Source organism: Ananas comosus, linkage group 15 (genome assembly GCF_001540865.1).
Source record: "Ananas comosus cultivar F153 linkage group 15, ASM154086v1, whole genome shotgun sequence".
Classification (NCBI taxonomy): Eukaryota; Viridiplantae; Streptophyta; class Magnoliopsida; order Poales; family Bromeliaceae; genus Ananas; species Ananas comosus.
In genome coordinates this window covers 10908658-10928416 of record NC_033635.1, presented here as the reverse complement: position 1 = coordinate 10928416, position 19759 = coordinate 10908658, and the positions used below count along the sequence as shown (strand labels likewise).

General features: G+C 35.2%; 5 protein-coding genes across 7 annotated transcripts in view; 4 read left to right on the top strand and 1 right to left on the bottom strand.

Annotated features, from left to right (window-relative positions):
- The window catches only part of LOC109721095 (aquaporin PIP1-3-like), a 1037-nt gene extending 111 nt beyond the window's left edge, over window positions 1-926 (top strand). The window contains exons 2-3 of the mRNA XM_020248513.1: window positions 17-157; window positions 768-926. Of these exons, the coding sequence (XP_020104102.1) occupies window positions 17-157; window positions 768-863 (237 nt within the window). The 3' untranslated portion in view covers window positions 864-926. The remainder of the gene's footprint in view (window positions 1-16; window positions 158-767) is intronic.
- On the top strand, window positions 3591-4628 carry LOC109721094 (EPIDERMAL PATTERNING FACTOR-like protein 2). The gene is made up of 3 exons (XM_020248511.1): window positions 3591-3705; window positions 3875-3909; window positions 4344-4628. Exons 1-3 carry the CDS (start codon window positions 3591-3593, stop codon window positions 4626-4628), a joined length of 435 nt encoding a protein of 144 aa, XP_020104100.1.
- LOC109721093 lies at window positions 9531-10477 on the top strand (the record flags this gene model as incomplete). Its single annotated transcript, XM_020248510.1, is given in 2 exon segments — window positions 9531-9947; window positions 10015-10477. Coding segments are annotated over 2 exon segments (880 nt in total), but the record flags the coding sequence as incomplete, so codon positions are not given.
- On the top strand, window positions 12424-15889 carry LOC109721665 (sec-independent protein translocase protein TatB). 2 transcript variants are annotated; one of them, XR_002219258.1, is made up of 8 exons: window positions 12424-12447; window positions 12940-13040; window positions 13460-13581; window positions 14026-14155; window positions 14246-14313; window positions 14583-14781; window positions 14864-15350; window positions 15580-15889. XR_002219258.1 is itself a non-coding variant. In XM_020249390.1 (8 exons), exons 2-7 carry the CDS (start codon window positions 12980-12982, stop codon window positions 15343-15345), a joined length of 693 nt encoding a protein of 230 aa, XP_020104979.1. In that variant the 5' UTR covers window positions 12424-12447; window positions 12940-12979; the 3' UTR covers window positions 15346-15350; window positions 15580-15889. The 2 variants fall into 2 exon arrangements, 1 of the variants encoding a protein (XP_020104979.1); XM_020249390.1 differs by having other exon boundaries at window positions 15233-15350.
- On the bottom strand, window positions 16219-19261 carry LOC109721666 (NHP2-like protein 1). Of its 2 annotated transcripts, XR_002219259.1 has the most exons (6): window positions 19138-19261; window positions 18851-18971; window positions 18636-18739; window positions 17108-17239; window positions 16432-16557; window positions 16219-16333 (listed from the first exon to the last, which is right to left on the bottom strand). XR_002219259.1 is itself a non-coding variant. In XM_020249391.1 (5 exons), exons 1-5 carry the CDS (start codon window positions 19138-19140, stop codon window positions 16531-16533), a joined length of 387 nt encoding a protein of 128 aa, XP_020104980.1. In that variant the 5' UTR covers window positions 19141-19261; the 3' UTR covers window positions 16236-16530. The 2 variants fall into 2 exon arrangements, 1 of the variants encoding a protein (XP_020104980.1); XM_020249391.1 differs by having other exon boundaries at window positions 16236-16557.

The following is a 19759-nucleotide window of genomic DNA, read 5'->3' as shown; positions in this document are numbered from 1 at the left end:
AAATTTTTTTTTGCAGATTCTTGCTCCTTTGCCCATTGGGTTTGCTGTCTTCCTAGTTCACTTGGCCACCATCCCCATCACTGGCACTGGCATCAACCCTGCTAGAAGCCTTGGAGCAGCCATCATCTACAACAGGGACCATGCTTGGGATGACCATGTAAGTTGCACTTTACCAAAAAAAAAAAAAAAAAGAAGAATTTTTGGGGTAAAATATATTAATTGGGTAGTCCCCATAATATTTCTAAACTTTTTTGCTTACATATATTTTAGTTCTTTGATTGTGAAAAATATACAAATTAGATTGTGTAGGGCTATGTATACATTTTACTCAGAATTTGGAGCCATATATGTCACTTTCAATTAATTTTTATTTTGGCTAAATTATAAAAAAATTATTTAAAAAAACTAAATTTTTTAGTTTTTCTTTCTAATTTTTAAAAACTTATATTTTACCTCAGGATTACATCACAATTTTATCTTTTTTTATAATTTATACCGAAAATATCCTTTAAAATAATAGAAACATGTTATAAATTTTTTTTTATCGAAAAAATAAGGAAAATTTTTGTCAGTTCGCCCTCTCTGTTAACATCGTAATCTTCTGAAAATATTTCTAAAATTTTAAGAAGGCAAAATATAAACTTTTAAAAGTTAGAAAAAAATAGAAGATAGGTATTTATAAGAAGAGTTTCTGTATTTAGCCTTTTCTTTCTTTTAGCACTTTATTTGCTCTTGTTTTTTAATTTTTTTTTTCTAATTTTCCTCAGTGGATTTTCTGGGTGGGGCCCTTCATTGGAGCTGCTCTTGCTGCCATGTACCACCAGGTGGTCATCAGAGCCATCCCCTTCAAAAGCAGGTCCTGATCAGAAATAAAAACTCAGAAGCCCCCCTCTCTCTCTCTCTCTCTCTCTCTCTCTCTCTCTCTCTCTCTCTCTCTCTCTCTCTCCCCCTCTCTCTACACAAAATATACTGTATAACAGTAGCAGGTGCTCATTATGAAGTGATAACACACACAGCTGTTCCTCTCAGTTTCCCTTTGTGGGAGGAATCCCTACACCTCCTATATGTAGTGGGGCTTCCCAGGGCTTTTCCCTTTTAGTTCCACTAAGTTTCTCTCTCTAGATCCCTTTCTTTCTTTTTCTCTCTCTCTCTCTCTCTCTCTCTCTCTCTCTCTATATATATATATATAGAACTGACTGGAATGCTATCAATAGTACCAAGTTGTTGGTGCTATTAGGTTTTCGGTTATTGGATAAAAAAATATATGGTTAGGATGATATGACCCTCCTAGGGTTGAGGGAGTTGTTGGTTGAATAATATAATCTCTAACGAATGAAAATAGTGAAAGAATTAAATCTAACGGCGGAAAACTTGATAGTACCAAACTATCAAAAGTATCCCAACTGGACTCTCTCTCTCTCTCTCTCTCTCTCTATATATATATATATATATNTTGAGCCTTTCTTGATGAAATGACCTGACTTTTAATTATCTATTGAAAATGCGCTGATTAAGTTGGATAAGATCATTATGTTTCTAGTCTTATAAGCAAAATATGTTCAGCATGTTTGAGCCAACCAATCAGAATCCACCATGTAGCCTAGTTGTTGTGCAAAATTTTCCCATTCCATGTACTTTGCCACCTCAATCAAATTAAAAGATACCTTAAATAATAAAGAACAGTGCAACAGATGACCTTCCCAATTAACTTTCTTTCAAAGTGAATGATTCCCACACACCCTCCCTTTCCTTTCTCTCTCTCTCTCTCTCTCTCTCTCTCTCTCACACACACACACACACACACACACACACACACACACAAAAGCTTTTCTTGCTGTTGTTGCTAACATGCCATTGATGTAAACATCTGAAATTCTTTTGTGTGTTTTGGTGGTTAATTAGAGGGGTTGGGTGCTCATCAATCATAGCTTTTTCATCTGAGTCTTTTTGAAACTTTGTGTAACTTCTTCTTTTCTTTCTTCTTTTTTTTTTTGTTATCTTTTTTTTTTTTAAAAAAATTGTAGTACCCCCTCAACAATTTATTTATTTATTTGTTCATACACTATTTTTGAAATGTACCTCCTATTAAGCTTCATGCATTGAATGAGTCATTTTAATCAATTAAACTGAGAATTTCTCCTTTGTTAAACATTATCAAATTTATTTAATTTAATTATTTTTTAGTAGATAAGACTAAAAAATTAAAGGTTAATGATTATTAAAGTTATTAAAATATAATATATTTTAAGCTTACTAACTGGAATAACTTAAAAACAAAAATTAAAAAAACTAAAAATTTATCAATCATAAAAATAGAAAAAAAATGCTAACTTTACACCCTATTAATTAATTAATAGGGTGTAAATGTTATGCCTGCCCAAACTCCAAATAAGTTTTTAATATTAAAAACTTATTAAAATTTGTGAAGAAATATTCTTTTTGGATAATTAGTTTGTAAAATTTACACCATATTTACAGGAGGATACTAATAATATTTGCTCAAAATAAAATTTTACGGCCCTAGTTCAGAATTTTTCTATAGTTATAAGGGGTCTCTTTATATGTTTTACTCTTTTTTTTTTTGTTAGAAATTCTATTTATATGTCCTAAAAGATAGATGTACATTTTACACTCTCTATTTTAGAATTCATAAAAATTTAAATAATTTTTAGTAAAAGTAAAAAAATTAATATAGCAAATAAAAAATTAATAATTTTTTAGTAAAATAAGTATAAGCTATATATTTTATTTTAAAATGTACGGTAACATTACTCTTTTCTTTTTTTTTTATTTTCCTCTTGTAATCGTGTTTTTTAGTGCAATAGTCTCCTCCTAAAATTTTATTCTAAAAATAAATCTGTTAAATTTTTATTTATAAATATAGTCCTATAAAAGCGATGAATGGTTTACCGCTTCATTCACGGTTTTTTTTCTTTTTTTTACTTATTTCTATATTCCTACTATGGTAAAAGCGGTGAATGATTCACCATTTTTATTCTTTTTTTATTTCTAAAATGGAGTTATGAATGCGGTGAATTATTCACTTCATTTAGAGATTTATTTTTATAATTAATTTTTTTAAAAAAACTATTTTTATAATTATAAAAATTGAGAGAATTATTTATAAAAAAAATTCCTAGTAATCTCTGCCCAACTGTTGTGTCTTTTTTTTTTTTCATATCTCTCTCTCTCTCTCTCTCAACTGCTGCCTCTTTTTTCATCTCTCTCTCTCTCTCTCTCTCTCTCAACTGCTGGCTCCTTTTTCATCTCTCTCACTCTCTTTCTCTCTCTCTCTCTATACACTGACACACAAATGAAGCAGGGAGATTCTTATGGGTATCAATGCATTCAATGCCTGGATCCACAGTACACCTTTCCCAGGCATCCCATCCCCACACCACCTCCTTGTAGGGTACCTCCCACTCACTAGTAGGAGTCCATCACCCTCCTCCTTAATCTCTCTCTCTCTCTCTTATCCACTACTTTTATATGTAGGTTAGTTCATAACTTGTTGTTTGTGTATATATAGCTCTCCTTTTTGTTCACTTCATTCATTTACTCATTCAATCAACTACCCTACTAATATTCAAATGGGTCACTGCCCATTTCTCATCATCAATACTCACACACATCTCCATCTCCTCCTCCTCCTCCTCCTCTCCCTCCTCCTCTTGAGCTCCTCTCTAGCCATTCACTCTCATGAAGGTATAGTGTATATATTTTATATATATATATATATATATATATATATATATATATATATATATATATATATATATATATATATATGTGTGTAACTTCTAATGGGTCAACTTTATCAATCTCCATTTCTCTCTCTTACACTCATTTTAAACTTTGTGGTGGCTCCATGCAGGTAGATTACTACCTAATCATGAAGAAGCTCCAAAGGTGAGACCTTCTTCTATATCTAGTGAACTCTCTTCTTTTTTTTTTTTTAAGTGTGATAGTATAATGCTATATATGTTTACTTACACACATGCTATATATATTTAGTGAATGCAATACACAGAAAATGTGGTATAATTTTATCTCTAAATGTTGAATATAATTATCAAGAATCCTGTTTTCTAACAATTTAAACTTTTTAGAGAATAACAATTATTTTATATAATTAATATAGTATTGAGATTCTGAGTTTGAATTCCGCCAGACTACTATCATTGTTAATTTCAAATATCTCTAGCCCACAAGTTAAAGGAGTGTTGAATATAATTATTGAAAATACTGTTCTCTATCAACTTAAACTTTTGTTTCGTATATTTAACACTAAATAAATACTTTTTGTTACTAAATGTACTAAAATTTGATTGATGTCAATGTAGGAGGAGATGGTAATGGCGTCGGCGGCGGCGATGATCATCGGATCGCGGCCGCCGCGGTGCGAGGGGAGGTGCATCTCATGTGGGCACTGTGAGGCAGTTCAAGTGCCCATTGCCCCAAAGGAGAGGAGATGGAGTAGTAGTAGTAGTAGTAGTAGTAGTAGTATTAGTAGTGATCCTAATGCTCTCACCAAAGCAACCACATCAAGGGGTGATTATGATGATACCTCAAATTACAAGCCACTTAATTGGAAGTGTAAGTGTGGGGATCTGATCCTTAATCCTTGATTAATTCTCCTCACATTCTCAAATTAACCATATATATATATATATATATATATTAGTTTGGCCAGAGGGATAATTATCTTTTTTTTAATTATGTTTGTTTGTTTTTTTTTCCTTTTCATCCACCCTTTTGAATGGGACATACAAGAGTGATCACCTAGTTAACTTGTAGATGAATGGTTTAGATGTTGTAGCTTCTTTTTTCCTTTTGTTTTTATTTATTTTAGTTGTGTAGCTAATTATGGTGATGGAATTTGTTGATTTGGTGAAATTAATATTATTGCAAATATTTTTTTTTAAGTTGTTATGGTTTATTGTAGATGAAAATGAAAATGGATGAATAATCAGAATAAGCACCCTCAATTTTTTTAAAACATTTTTTTGAACTTTCTAGTTTTTTTTTTTTTTCTATTTTCGTGCTTTTGATTAAGTAAATAAAAATTTTCACCAAAACAAAGAAATAAAAAAAGTAAGAAGGTAGAAGTTGAAAGGAGTAATTACAAAAAAATGGAGGGATCTTATTAAAAAAAACAGTGGTACATTTCTTCCTTTGTTTTGTATAATAAAATTATATATATTTATATATAAATATACACACACACACACACAATACGTACATATATATTTTATTTAATTATAAGCATCAAGCATCAAATTTGGTATAGACATAAGGATAATGGTAGTAGATTTAGTTAAATTAAATTTATTCATTAAATTTAGGAAATCTAAATTATTTAAGTTTAAAATTTTATTTAGTCATAATCACTTGATAGAAAAGTAAACAGAACTACAGTCCTATACTTAAGTTTAAATTATATTTTTGGAAAAATAAAAAAGAAAATTTGAAAGATTCAAAATATCCATTCACTTTTTTATATTTAAACTATAGATAAATTGTAAAAAAAAATATTTAAAATAATTTTTTTCATTGATCAGGATGTATATATATATCTTGACCACCTCACAAGCCATGCCTTTTCCCATGAAAGGTCACATCCAAATGATCTCATGCAGAATCCAAAAAGATTAAAAGGTTCACCAATGGTGTGGCTCAGATGTAACATACATATTTTATATACAAAATCCATGTCAAAAATTTTCTAAGTAGTGGGTTGGTAATTATGGATAAATTGACAACTAAAAGAGGAAAAGCAGTAACTCCCTCACATGTTGCTAATGGAAACATAACATTTGTCAAAAAAGGGTGCATGGTGGCTTCATAATTGGTGTTGTGGAGATTATGGCAAAAAAAAAGGGTACATTATAGGTCACTTTGTCACAAAATAGGATTTCACTAAGATCATTATGGAGTTTTAATTTTGACTTGGCTAGGAGTACATGGTAGGATGCAAATGGATCCGAGTTGGTGGAGTTCCCACTCCGATTTGCTCCGAATAGAGCGGTAAGTGGGAACAAAAAATATAGAAAAATATAATCCATCCTGAATCTGTTCTGATCCGCTAAGTAAATCGAGCGGGAGGCGAAAAATCTTTTTCTTCCTTCAATCCGTCTCGATCTATCAAAAATTCACTCCCGTCCCGATCCGCCCCAAATGATGCAGTAAGTGGGAGATAAAAATAAGATAAAAAATAACCCGGTCTGAATCCGCCCCGCTCCGACAACAAATGGAGCGAAAGGTGGGGAAACCCTCTCGCCCTCGGATCCATCCCGTTTTTATCCCTAGCTAAGAGGTATTTGGTTACTCAGAAAAAATATGGAAAATTGTTTTTAGAGAAATAAGCTTTCCATAGAGAGATATGACCAAAAAAAACCACCATTTTTTTAGTTTTTGTTTCACAGATAAAAAAAAGTTAGAAAATGAGAATACTATTTTTCATGAAATCTGAAGGAAAAAATTTAGAAAAAATGTTTTTCCTACCAACTAAACAGTCCCGCTAGAAAACTATTTTTAGGATATTTTTGAAGAACAAATTTGTCTAGTAATATAATTTTATTTTTTTAGGTTTTTCCAATACGCTATGTTTGATTCCCTTAATAGAGGTACGCAATGGCAACTAATTCAGCCGTCATATCAGTCAGCTCCACAAAATAATTTAGTGATGATGTATTAGTTGATTTAGTTGTAAAGGTTCGATTGCGACAGCATCCTCATCTAAACATCTGTTTTTTCCGTTGTGTTACTCTTTATCAATCTTTTTTCGATGAGAAGATTAGATAGTTAGGGTGAAAGTATGAGATAAAATGTTAGCCTGACGAAAAAGGTGGTAGATGAGATGTACGAATGCACCAAAGAAGGATCAAACCTTTACTTGCAATAGTTAGTCGTTCTTTGCTGAGTGAGATGCAATTCATCTCATCTCATACTTCAATACTCGCTACTGATCGAGTGGCCACAATCTTTTTAGAAAACCTCTAATCTTAGCCCATTAGGCTACTGACTCGACCCAAGACACAACATGGACCAGACCATTTCTTTGGCCCATTGAATTGGGCCACTATTGGACCAACTTTGGTCCAACCCAAAATTAATCCAACCGTCAAATTATTACATTTAATTTCTAAAGTGAGCATGAAAATCCACGCGCGTTCAAATTTCAGAACCATAATATACATAATATTAAAATTATTTCTACATCATACTTTTAAGAGATTAATTTTTCTTTAGTAACATGATGCTATTAAGTTCTCTTCGTTTGGAGAGCCTTTGAGTTTGATTCGCACAACTGCTATTTATCTCTAATTCTATATTAAATATAAATAGATTTTTAAATAGTAATGTACAAATTATGGATCGAATAGTAAAATACTTTATTTTATAGTCCAAGTATGACATAATAGCAAGGTACAAAATGTCAAATTAATAAATCATAAAACCTAATAAATATTTTAGAAAAAAAAAAACCCTATAAAATATTATGTTTATATTTAAAAGGTCAACTTTGGAGAACTCCTTGCCTTCTAGAAGAATCTCGGGGCCAACCTCGCGTCTCCGCCACACCACAGCGAATCAAATATATGAAATGACGAAAATACCCCAGATAGCCCCCCGGCTGAGACCATTTCTACCATAGACACAAATGGAATAAAGTAAAATTCTTGAGGGTAAAATTGTCAAAATAACGCCCTTTCATTACTACGCTGTTTTCCCTTTTTTTTTTTTTTAATTATTCAGAATCTGGTTCTACTGGGGCCCACTCTAAATGTTGGGCCCATGAGCCCAAGAGAATTGTAGCGTAGACGTGGTCTACCACATCATCTGTGGATCGCAAACGTGTCATTTCGATTAAATAGCTCTACCATGTTCTCGTGTTCACCATTAAAATTATTAAATATGATCTACACAAATAGATCATTAGAAATTAAATTTCATATTAAATATGATCTACGCAAATAGATTATTAGAAATTAAATTTCATTTGTAGTGACTAATTTGAGTGGTATCAAATATATCATATATTTGTCATTAAAAATTATTAGCAGTAACATTAGTCGACAGTAGATACATAATATTTTAGAATTATAAAATTTAATTATTTTATGAAGTTTACATACTATATATTATGTTTAACAACCTCAAACGACGATACAAATGTCCCTGAAATATAATGTAAAAGTACTCTTTAACTCAATTCTCGTTCTCTCTATATTGTAATATAATCAACATATATTATCTACAAAATAACCAAGATAAAAACGTACAAAACTTAAACTATGGAGCTTCTTCAATACGATTGTCTAATCTTTTAAAATTTTGATTTTATCATACAATCTTTCGATTTGTTTGATTTTAATTGGTCAACATTATTTTGAGTTCAAAATTCGAATGTGTCCTTTATCTTTATATATTTAGTTTGCATATTTTAAATGATTTTGACAACTCTAAATTTATTAAAATAAAAAATATCTTCAGTTTTGCAGTCAAATTACTGTTGACGGTCTCAAGTCAAACAAATTAAGAGATTAGTGGGTAAAAATAAAAAATTTAAAATATTCTATTGTGAAATTCAAAATAATTTATAGTTCAAGTAAATTTTATATAATTTTATCAATAACTAATTTTCTTAAAATCGATCTACATATAGTAAGTGTGGATATGCTAATCAGCTAATGTCATCATTATCATCGATTTTAAAAACTAGTAGCCAACATAGTTAGTTAATTCTGATTCAGCAAAAGTTCGTTATGAATATAATATGAATAAAATGTCTCCTAATTTTTAAATTTGTTGAAAAATACAGTTTAAAAAAAGCTTCGTAATTATTCGAATACGCGATATATACGAAAATTATATGTTCCACTATTAAAAATTTAGGATAAAAAATTTAGCTATTAAATAAAATAGAAAAAAAAAGAAAAATTTATTGTCGCCTCCATCTTTATCTTTTTCATAATCCACAAATTTCGAAAGTTCAAAAAATTATTTCAATAATTTACGAATAATTTGATAATAATTCGTAAATAATGGAGAAAAAAATTTTATCCAAAAATTCTATGTATTTTTTTGGTCGAATAGTTCAGTATACGCAAATTATTCGCGAATAATAAATATTATCTAAAAATTTGTATTTTATTCTGATTTATAAAAATAAAACTGGATTCGGACTATTTTATTCAAATTTTTAAAATTTTATAAATAATTTATAAATAATTTGCTAATTAACTAACTATTAAGTTAATCAAATTTGATATCAAATTTGTCTTTTAAAGGATTCAGAGAGCCAATACCTCGTGGTCCATGAATGACATGGTGCACCAAGTCTAAAGGCTAGTAGTTCACAATTCTCCGCGGGGCCCACTGTTCTCGCCCTAGTCCCCTCATCATAGCGCGCCACGTGTCCCACCACCTCCGCCACCTCCTCTTGCCCTTTTAAATCCCTCGCTCTCACCACACCACTCCTCCGTTCTCTCTCTCTCTCTCTCTCTTCGATCGCCCCCCGATTCGATGACGAAGCAACCGGAAACCCTAGCCCGGAACCCTCGCGCGTGCTTCTCCGTCGCGGCGTACGCGAAGGCGGTGGTGGGGGGGCTCGTCGGCGGCGGCGCCGCAGTGGACGCGGGGCTCACGGCGGCGGAGCTCGCGGCGATCGAGGCGTCGCTGGGCTTCTCCTTCCCCCCCGACCTCCGCAATCTCCTCGCCGAGGCCCTCCCCGTCTCCCCGGGCTTCCCCAACTGGCGCTCCCCCTCCTCCTCCCTCGTCCTCCTCCTCCGCCGACCCTTCGCCGATCTCCTCCTCCGCGCCGATCGCGCCCGCGAAACCCTAGATCGCGCCCCGATCCTCGTCCCGATCTACCGCCGCTACTACGTCCCCGCGGCCCCGGCCCTCGCCGGGAACCNGGCCTGGAGCGGCCGCGGGTGCACCTTGTGCCCCAAGGGCCGCTCCCGGCCCCGGCGCCCCTGCATCATCGCCGCCATCTAGCCCTGCTCCTAGCCCCGCGCTAGATCCCAAAGCGCCCGCGCTAGCCGCGCCTCCTCCTCTAGCCGCTTCCCAGCCGCCTCCTCCTCCTGCTCCCTCCTCCTCCCCCGTCGCCGCCGTCGACATCGCCGATTTCTTCGCGCGGTGGGGCTCCGGCGCCGTCGTCGCCGCCGCCGCCGCCGCGTGGGGGGGGAAGAGGGAGGAGGCGCGGAGGGTGGAGGTGTGGACGGAGATGGCGGAGGAGGCGGCGGGCACGTGCGGGAGGGGGGAGGCGGCACGTGCGGTGGAGAGGGGGTTGGTGGAGATGGGGGCGCGGCTGCGGGAGGCGGGGTGGGGGGAGGAGGAGGTGCGGGAGATGATGATGATGGGGGCCCGCGCGGGCGCTGACGTGGCGTGTGGACCCCGCGGGGGACCATATATCCTTATACTTGTGATTAGACCCAAAAATAAAAAATCTAATTATAATAATTGTGATTAGTAGTAGAAAATTACGGTTATTTATTATTATTTTTTGTACATGAAAAGATGGTTAAAATATAGTTGTTACATGTGCATTTTTTATGTAACAATCCCAGCCTTTCCAATATTCTCTTCGTGCTAATAATAATAATAATAATTAAGCTTAAATATTTTAGACAGATGATTTAAATTTAATAAATTATTATTATTAGCATGGAGATTTCATATATATCAATCAGAATTTTTTTTTTATCCGATGTGAAATTATTGAAATATTTTATTTTTAATACGAGAACTTTTATGATATTATTTTTGAGAACAAGTATGAATATGTAAAACCGACTGCTTTTGTCATATTATATGTATACGGTAGTTCCTGTAGTAATTTAGGTTCTATTTTTGAGAATTTTTTTTTTGTTGAATATATGCACCTTATGTCCAAGTCTTAAGTCTCAACATGGGAAAAAGAAAAATGGAAGTTACGTAACGGCGTTGAATTGATGCAATCTTTGGCCAATCCGTGTCTCGACGTGGAAATATGACGGGAGTTAGGCAACGAAAAATTATTAGTCAAAAATTACTGGTTACATAACTTACTATAATATATTAAATTAAATTATTTGTATAAAATGATAAAAAATAGGATAAACTTCAAATAGTATTCCTATGATTTCGTACTTTCTCACTTCAATATTTTGTGATTTAAAATGTATCAGTTTAGTATTCCGTTGTTTTATTTTTCTTTTTCGCCGGTTCCTTCGTTAACATTTCGTTAAATTATATATAAGAAAATTTCAGATACCCTACCTAAGTTTATAAAATATTTATTTTAGTACTTTTTAGTTTTAATTTTGTCACTGATTTAACGAAAAAAATTAATAAAGGTGATAATAAAAAGAGAAAATACGAAACCGCGAGAGTGATATTTAAAGTTTTTCCTAAAAAATATATCACATCAATATTTTATAGAGGCAGTGTTCTGAAGGACGCGCAGTAATACTCTTTTAGTCTGATAAAAAATACTTATTATTATTATTATTATTATATTATATATGTATTGATTTAGGACAGATGCTTAACATCGAATGTGTTTGTTTTCCACTAAAATTTTTTCGTATGTAAATTGTGTGTATAAAAATTACCGCAATAATAATAAAAAGGCATGCATATCAGAGTCCGGCTGCTATACTATTATGAGTACGATTGGCCTCGTACTCATAAGTTGTTTTCGATGATAGAGCTTTCGAATCGACGATCCACACCGTTAAATGTTATCTAGAGTATTTGAAATATCTAGAAATCAAATTTCATAATTTTTCGACATCATTTACCTTACGATCAAAAGCTCACAAAATTGATAATTTTTAACGGCCGGTATGGAATACTTGCTAGTTTAACGATGCAAAAGAATCCGAATAGGTTGAATTTTTGATAAAAAAATCTATTCACTACCTAGACAAAGATCAATAACTCCGATCTTAAATTGAAGGATCCGATTATTCATTTTTAAGATATCGTTCGATTTTGATCGTTCCTGCTTGATGAACTTTATTATGATTTCGAAAAATTACGAAATTTATTTTCTAGAAGTTTCAAATACTTTAGATCATATTTAATGAAGTGGATCGTCGATTCGGAAGCTCCATCATTGAAATCAACTTATGAGTACGAAGGGCCTAATACTTATAATAGTATAGTAGCCCTACTCTGCATATCAACTATCTATAGGCTTTTCTCTCTCAAAACATAAATAAATAAACAAATATATAAATAAATTAAGAAAAACACTCTCTATATAGGCTGTGTTAATTTGGGACAGATCCGGTCCGGTCCGGTTCGGTCCGGTTCGGTGTCCACGCAACATTGATTTTATTATTTGGTACGAATCCCAAATTCCCCACCACCTCGTCCTCGCTCTCGCGCTCGCTCCCTCGCCCAAACCCTCGATCCGTAGATCCCCTTCGCCCTATCGGTCGCCTCTCGCCGGAGGTATCGGCCTTGTCCCCCTTTCTCCCCGTCGATCGCCCCATCTCTCCCGCTCTTTCTCTCTCGCTTGATCGATGCGTGTAAGATGTTTGTGGAAATGTCTAATAGAGCTTAACCATAGATTAGAGCGTACGGCGACAAATGGACACTCGATTTTTGGTTCCCTTGATCTATGTTTCTTTTTTTTTCAATTATTAAATTGGGAATTTTTCCGAATTTGATGGTGATTGTGTTTGATTTTATACTGTTTTTCACAGTTTTTATGCTAGAAGTAAAGAACTATTAATTGAACAATTAAGTTTGACAAATACCTTATCCGATTCAGGAAAATAACTCAAATCAAGCGATTTCGTATTTTTTTGGGTAATTTTATACTAGTTTTTGTGTCATGCTGCTACCATATTGCATCATATATTGCCACTTTTTGGTATTTTACACACGTTTTATTGTTTGAATCATACTTAAACATTCTTACATATAGTAATTCGAATGCAGGGAAGGTTTTTTTTTGCTTTTTGTCGATTGTTCGATCGTGATGTTTGGAATTTCGTATGGGGAGCTGTTTCTTATTCTCGGGGCCACTGCCGCACTAATCGGTGCGTCGCGCTCGCATGAATATAATTTTTCTCTCTTCCAATTATGCTCACTCATTTGAATTTGCACAATATTTGGTATTAGTCCTCATGAATTCATCTTGCAACACTATGGCAAAAAATGTTTGAAAAATTCTAAATGCATTGTCAGATGCTGAGAACTCTCCGATACTACGTGTCACTTTAATACTAAATCGTGCAATGTAGCTGAATCGAATAATATGATCTATCATGGCGGACCGTAATACTGAGCTATAGGCTTTGGTATTTGAAATGACTGTTGCAGAAATTTGTGGCTTGTTATATTTGTAATACTCGTCTTTTTTTCTCTTCTGTCATTGATGAACCAACTGTTTCGTACCTTTTATAGTTCATAAACTTTCGTATGGTGAATTATCTATTGCGTGATCCATTTTATCTAGGGCCAAAGGACCTGCCGAAAATTGCAAGAACTGCTGGGAGATTAGCAGGGAGAGCGATTGGGTATGTGCAGCTCGCCCGTGGGCAGTTCGAAACCGTTATGCAGCAATCACAAGCGAGCAAGGTGCTTCTTTCTACTTCCTTTCCAGTCTAGTTCTCTCTATACGACAAGTTATATGCCACTGGTTTTGTGTTGTCAGATGAGAAAAAGGAAATAAAAATAAGCGGCTTTTAATTCGGACCTTCCAACCAAACGGATGTTAGATATTTCGCTGCACAGAAGTTGGTACCTTTTTTTTGTTATGGTCGTTACGAATTCCAAAATAAATGATGCGTTGCCTCCAAAAGAATCGTTTAATTAGATAAGAAAAAGGCCAATATCAAGATATACTGTTCAGTATAGTTCTCCTGGCTTTTTTGTTCTTATTTAGTGACTTGGATACATGGTGGGAGCATACTCTTTTATTTTGAACTTGTTGATAATATTGAAGTTAGGAGAGGCCCTCGAAATATGGTTTGAAGCTCATTTAACCACTCATTGATTATGGAGTTATTTCTTTTGCTATAGGTTCACAAGGAACTTCAAGACACTATTGCTCAATTAGAGGCGATTCGTTACGAAATCCGAAGTATATCAATCATGAACCCAGGTCCATTCACAAGGAGGCTGGACGCCACCGACCCTACACATACTAAGGGTATCGAAAAAGCTCTTTCAGTGTCTTGTTTATTTTGAATTGTCCTGCCTCTTTCTGTGTGAATTGCTGAACTAACTAAGCCATTTTTAGGATATCAGCAGACTGATGTAGCTGAGAAACCTGATGGAGAGATTGGCCCGACAGCGACTAACGGTAAGGTCCGTGAAGTCATCCTTTCGACCTTTTCTGAAGAAAAATAAGCTATGGGGCTTTCACATATATATCCCTGCAAATCATCTATTTACTTTGATAGCCCAGTCAAAATCTGAATTTTGGATAGGAAGTTGGGGAGTCATCTAATAATTCAAGTGCGGAAGTTAAAGAGAGCTAGAGAAAACTTTGCATGGGTATTTGTGAAATTCTCTCAAGTTTTTGGTGGCCTTTCTGGATCTCAACTTTGCGTTTTTTCCTTTTTTGAGTCCCCTAGGATATGAATTCAACAAGTACGGTTCCTTCCGATCTTCACAGCCAAGCAGTGGCATATGCCAGGATAGCTGAAGTCCAAGCTATTAAGATGAGAACTTCAGCAGGCGGTGAAAATACAGAGAAAGTTGGAGACGAATGTGGGGCGGTAACTGTTCTACCTGTCTCAGCTGAGAGCGCGGGCTTACTTCCGAAACAAACTGGTAAGATATTCTATGGTGATTGAACTTTGTACTTGCAATTTCTATATGGAATAAAGCATAATATTTTGTGACTCCAATGCAGCAGGCCAATGCAGTTTATGCAAAGACTATTAAGAGGGATATATCGACATCTAAAAGTTCATGCACTGTTTTTTTAGAACAGTTCGCCCTTGGGTAGACTCGTCCAATGAGAATGTGGTTTGCACTACTTATGAACCTTTTTAAAACTTTGAAAGTTACTTTTTCAAACACGGCTTTTTCACTTGGGCAATATAGGGGCAACCAAAGAGGCCTTCTGAGAAGTGTTTATGTTGTACTCATTGTACTATTCTTGTTATAGAAGATGGTGGCGGTGCAAATACATTGCAGGCTCTAACATACCCACAGATAATATTTGGCCGATTATATTTGAAGTAGTATGCTCATGGAAAATGGCTATTTGCTGTGCCAGATGAAGTACAAGGCTCTGATGTTGTCCTAGAAGCCATACTGGAAGCCGAGGTCGCAAGCAATGCCCAAGAATTCTTCTCGCAGCCTCAGAATCAACTGCCTAAAGACAAGTAAAACTGGTAATGATTTCGGTTTCCTCACTTCACATCGAGCTTTTTGTCGTCTCAATATTATCGAAACAAAAGATAACGAGTAGTATTGGGAAGGAGCATTTTACGGGTAACAATTTCCGTTACCCTCTGATCATTAGAATAATAATTACTTTTGCTTGTTTATGGTCACAAAACCATAAATTGATTCAATATTATTTAACCCCTAATGCTTTTTTTCTTTTTTTCCTTTTTAAAGAGTTATGGAACTTGACAAGGAGGTTTGAATATGGTGGCAAGTTGCTGCTTAACTGTGTTCATCAATGACTAGTTCCCAGGAGATGGAGAAAAATTGAAGCTAATATTAGAAGCTGAAGCACTTTACCCAGTTCTGCTACTCAGACTAAAGTCTTTTTTTTTTTTTTTTTATAACCCCAACAATCATTTAGCATCTATGTAAAGATGGAATTTATATTACTGCTTCACTTTATATCTGTGCGTTGCTATTTTAACGTTAAGTGTAGGATTGATAATATAATCTAATGTTTTGGTTTTATTTTGTACATTAATTAATGCCTGTTAAAGCCCAGTTTATTAGCTACTTAATACTTGCAAGGTTGTACCCACTGTAGGATTCGCAAATGTTTGGAGCTTTTCATATTAGTAGGGGGGAAAAAAAATTTGACTTTGTCCTTGAATGATGGGATTTACGATTTATCGCTGAGAAATTTTTAACCTGAAAATGTCCTAAGCCATGAAAGGAACTAATTGAACTTTTCCCAACATGTATGATCTGTCAAAATTTAAATATGCCACTTGGAAAAACAATTATCAAATCACAAGATGCTATTGTAGTAAAAATTAGTCTAAAAAATTTTAAACAAAACAAAACCCCATATTTGGATGAAACTGATGTCATCTGAAGAGCTTAGACACTAGATATAGATTACTAAGCTTAGCATGTCCATTCATTCATACTTAAAATCATTTGATTCGTAGCAAACAATCCTCACCTGGCAAACACAAGGTAACATTTAACTCCTCAAAACATCGCCGATGGAACAAAACATAGATAAATAATAAAAAAACAAAGACTGCGATAAATACTAACTCTGCGTAACATTAGACAATCATCAGTCCAAGCCCCTGAAGAAGCTGCAGCTCCCCCTAACCGGGCCCTTCATGCTGAAAGGTTTCCTTCGAGATTTACTTAGATGAGAAGTTTCTCGATTGCATCCTGCAATTCATTAAGATGAATGAATGTTACACTCTTTAGATAACATTATAACCGTGCTTTCGAACACGAGAATAAGATATTATTCGACCTGAGAAAAATTACTACTTGTCTAATAGCCAAATATTGGATTCAACTTCGTAGTCAGAACATTATCCAGTTTTTTTTTTTTTTTTCAAAAATTTGATTGGCAGAGTATTTCTCAGAATTATTCACTTAAAAATCATAGAGAGCTACCAATAACATTTGCATTTATTTACTTTATCAAGTGCTTTGGTTCATCACCAAATGAATTATCCATTATTTTAACTATTGTTATCGTACTATGAAAAACATATATAATGGCTACATAAGAATTTTGCGCCCAACTATTGCCATCTTTTTCTTTTCAAAATTGACCAAGTTAGATTACCAGATACTGAACTTTTTTTTTTTAACTTTACTGAACTATTAAAATGCTGAACTTGCAAGTTCTAGCTGAAGATCAGAAACTCAGAGAGAGAGAGAGAGAGAGAGAGAGAGAGAGAGAGAGAGAGAGAGAGAGAGAGATCACCTTGAGTTGCTGAATTTGGGACTTCAACTGGCTTCCTTCATTGCTAGTCACAGAGCATGCGATGACAGGCCTCGTGACACCGCATGCTCGGCCCAGAGCTTGCTTCGAGGGCACAAATACATACGGCACATTCTGTTCAGCAAATAATTGAATTTCAGTACAGTAAACTCTAAAAACGAGTGGTACAACCAGTTACAACCAGAATACAGCAACATATGTAACTTAATTGAGCACCCATCCGAGCATAGTAAATAGGAAAAACTAAAATCTGGTATGAGAAATTATGAGATTTCCAAATATTATTTCATTTGTGTAAAGAAAAAAAAGCCAGAGACCGAGTTGACCGACGTATTGACAACACAAAAAAGAAATAAAAAATGGTCGGTCCTTCCAAAAGCACTCTATATCGATTCTTAGTTCTATACTACATAGTATTTACAGTAGCCTACTATATTCTAGTGGGAACTTCGACACTGACGAATGATACGAGAGCAGAAAAATAAGCATACACCACTAAATGCACAATTCACTTTTAATTCGAAGAACTTCACCAAAAGAAGAACACTACTAGGCCTTTTGAAAATGAGATGAGGGTGCTTCTTTTTTCCAAATAACTAAGGAATGGAATAGTTCTACAATAAGGAAATTACTTCTAAAAGCCAATAATGTGTTTCCAATGTAAACTTGTAATAACAAATAAATTTTTTGGTAAAAGAGGATGATTGTTGTACATCACAGAAAAAAATATCCTGATCATTCCAAGAATAAGATAAGACAAATCAACTTTTGACATAGGCGGTACCCGAAGAGTCCATAAACTTCAAAAATTTAGAAATGTACATTAAACAGGTATCATGAAACTTAGAACTACAGTAAGCCACGATAGCTAAATTTCCAAGGTAAAATTAACAGCGTCTTGTTTATATATGTTACCCCTGAAGTAACTAGCGTTTTGAAAAAGGTAGTTGAACTTTTAGTGGTTTTGATTTTACAGCTTGATCTTACAGTATTGTTGAAATAGGCGAATTCAAAGCTTTGGTTTTACAATCCAACTACAAAATGTTCGGAGCATATTGCAAGGAATATCCCTCGAGTAACAAAACATTCCATTAGATTATGAAATATTAAATCAATATGGTAGGTTTCGGAGCCAAAATACCATTAATCTATTTCGAAACGGCAATCCGATATTGTGCTATAATTCAAATAAGGCTTGGTTTATATATATATATATATTTACCTACAAATTAACCATGTCAAACAACTGTCTAAGTCCAATTTGAAATAAGCAAGTTAATACATAAAATTGATCAGTAGCACAACCTTACTATTTATGCGAAAACACAAATCATAGTTCATTGAACATTTACAGATTATTCATTACACATAAACATTTCATCAATTCACACATAGATAAGTGTTTGGGGTGTACACTAGGGTTTCCGAATAACAATGCTCTAGGATCAACACATAACGTACTAACAATTAATCAAACATACTAAACCTTAGTTAACAACAAACTCGTTACCTTGTCCTCTGCTAACAATGGGAGATGGAGAAGGATCTCGAGGGGCTCCGTATCCGCCGCCATCACGACGAACTCCGATATCCCCCGATTCAGCGTCTTCGTCGCTGCACAACAAAACATCCAAAGCCCCCACCCCAAAAACGAACATCAAATCAAGATCAAAACAAACGCCAAAAAAATAGACGCAAATTTCTCATCAAATCGAAGGGGGGAACCTTCGTTGGCCCCCTTCTTGAGCTGCTTATAGTTCGCGGCTTGTTGGATGAGATCGAGGATCGTGATCGTGAGCTGCGCATCGGCGAGAGGGTACGCCTTGGGATTCACCTGCTCCTGGCTCTGCGATCGAATCGAAAAAGCTCACACAGCGATCGAAAACGAAGAAAAGATGACGAACAGATCGGGAACGAGGGAGGATCGAATCGAAAAAGCTCACACAGCGATCGAAAACGAAGAAAATATGACGAACAGATCGGGAACGAGGGAGTGGAGGAGAATTTCTTACCATTTTCGGGCGATTTTTGGGGATTTTCCTTCGATCGAGAGGAGGCGTCTGCGAGGGTCTTCGCTAGGGTTTATGTAGGGGAGAGGGAGAAGCGATGGTGGGGGCGAGGATTTTTGGCCTAATTTGCGGGTGCGGTGAGTTGTTCCTGCGGAGCTTTGTAGAATTAACTAGAGGCTTCTAACGGGTCGGGTCCCGGGTCCCGGGTCGGGTCGGTTTTGGTTTTAAATGACTTAGGTCGGTTTGGTCATTTAGTTTTGTTGTGCTTTTAGGCTCTACTCTTTGAGATAGTGTGGAGTTTGTGATATATAAGATAAGAAAATGCGGCAAAAAAATATTTTTTTTATTTTTGTACGTAATATGTACAGCAATCAATATATTACTATATTTTCTACTGTCTTACTGGGTCTCAATACAAAAACAGGACCTTAAATAGTTTGGCTGGGTCGGATCTAGCAATGCAAATGGAGTTGGTGGAGCTCCCGCCTTGATCTGCATCGAATGAGATGGTGAGTGGGAATAAAAAATATAGAAAAATATAACTTATTCCGAATTCATCTTGATCCGCCCAGTAAATGAAGCTGGAGGCGGAAGCTCCTTTTCTCTCAATCTTTTTGATCCGTCA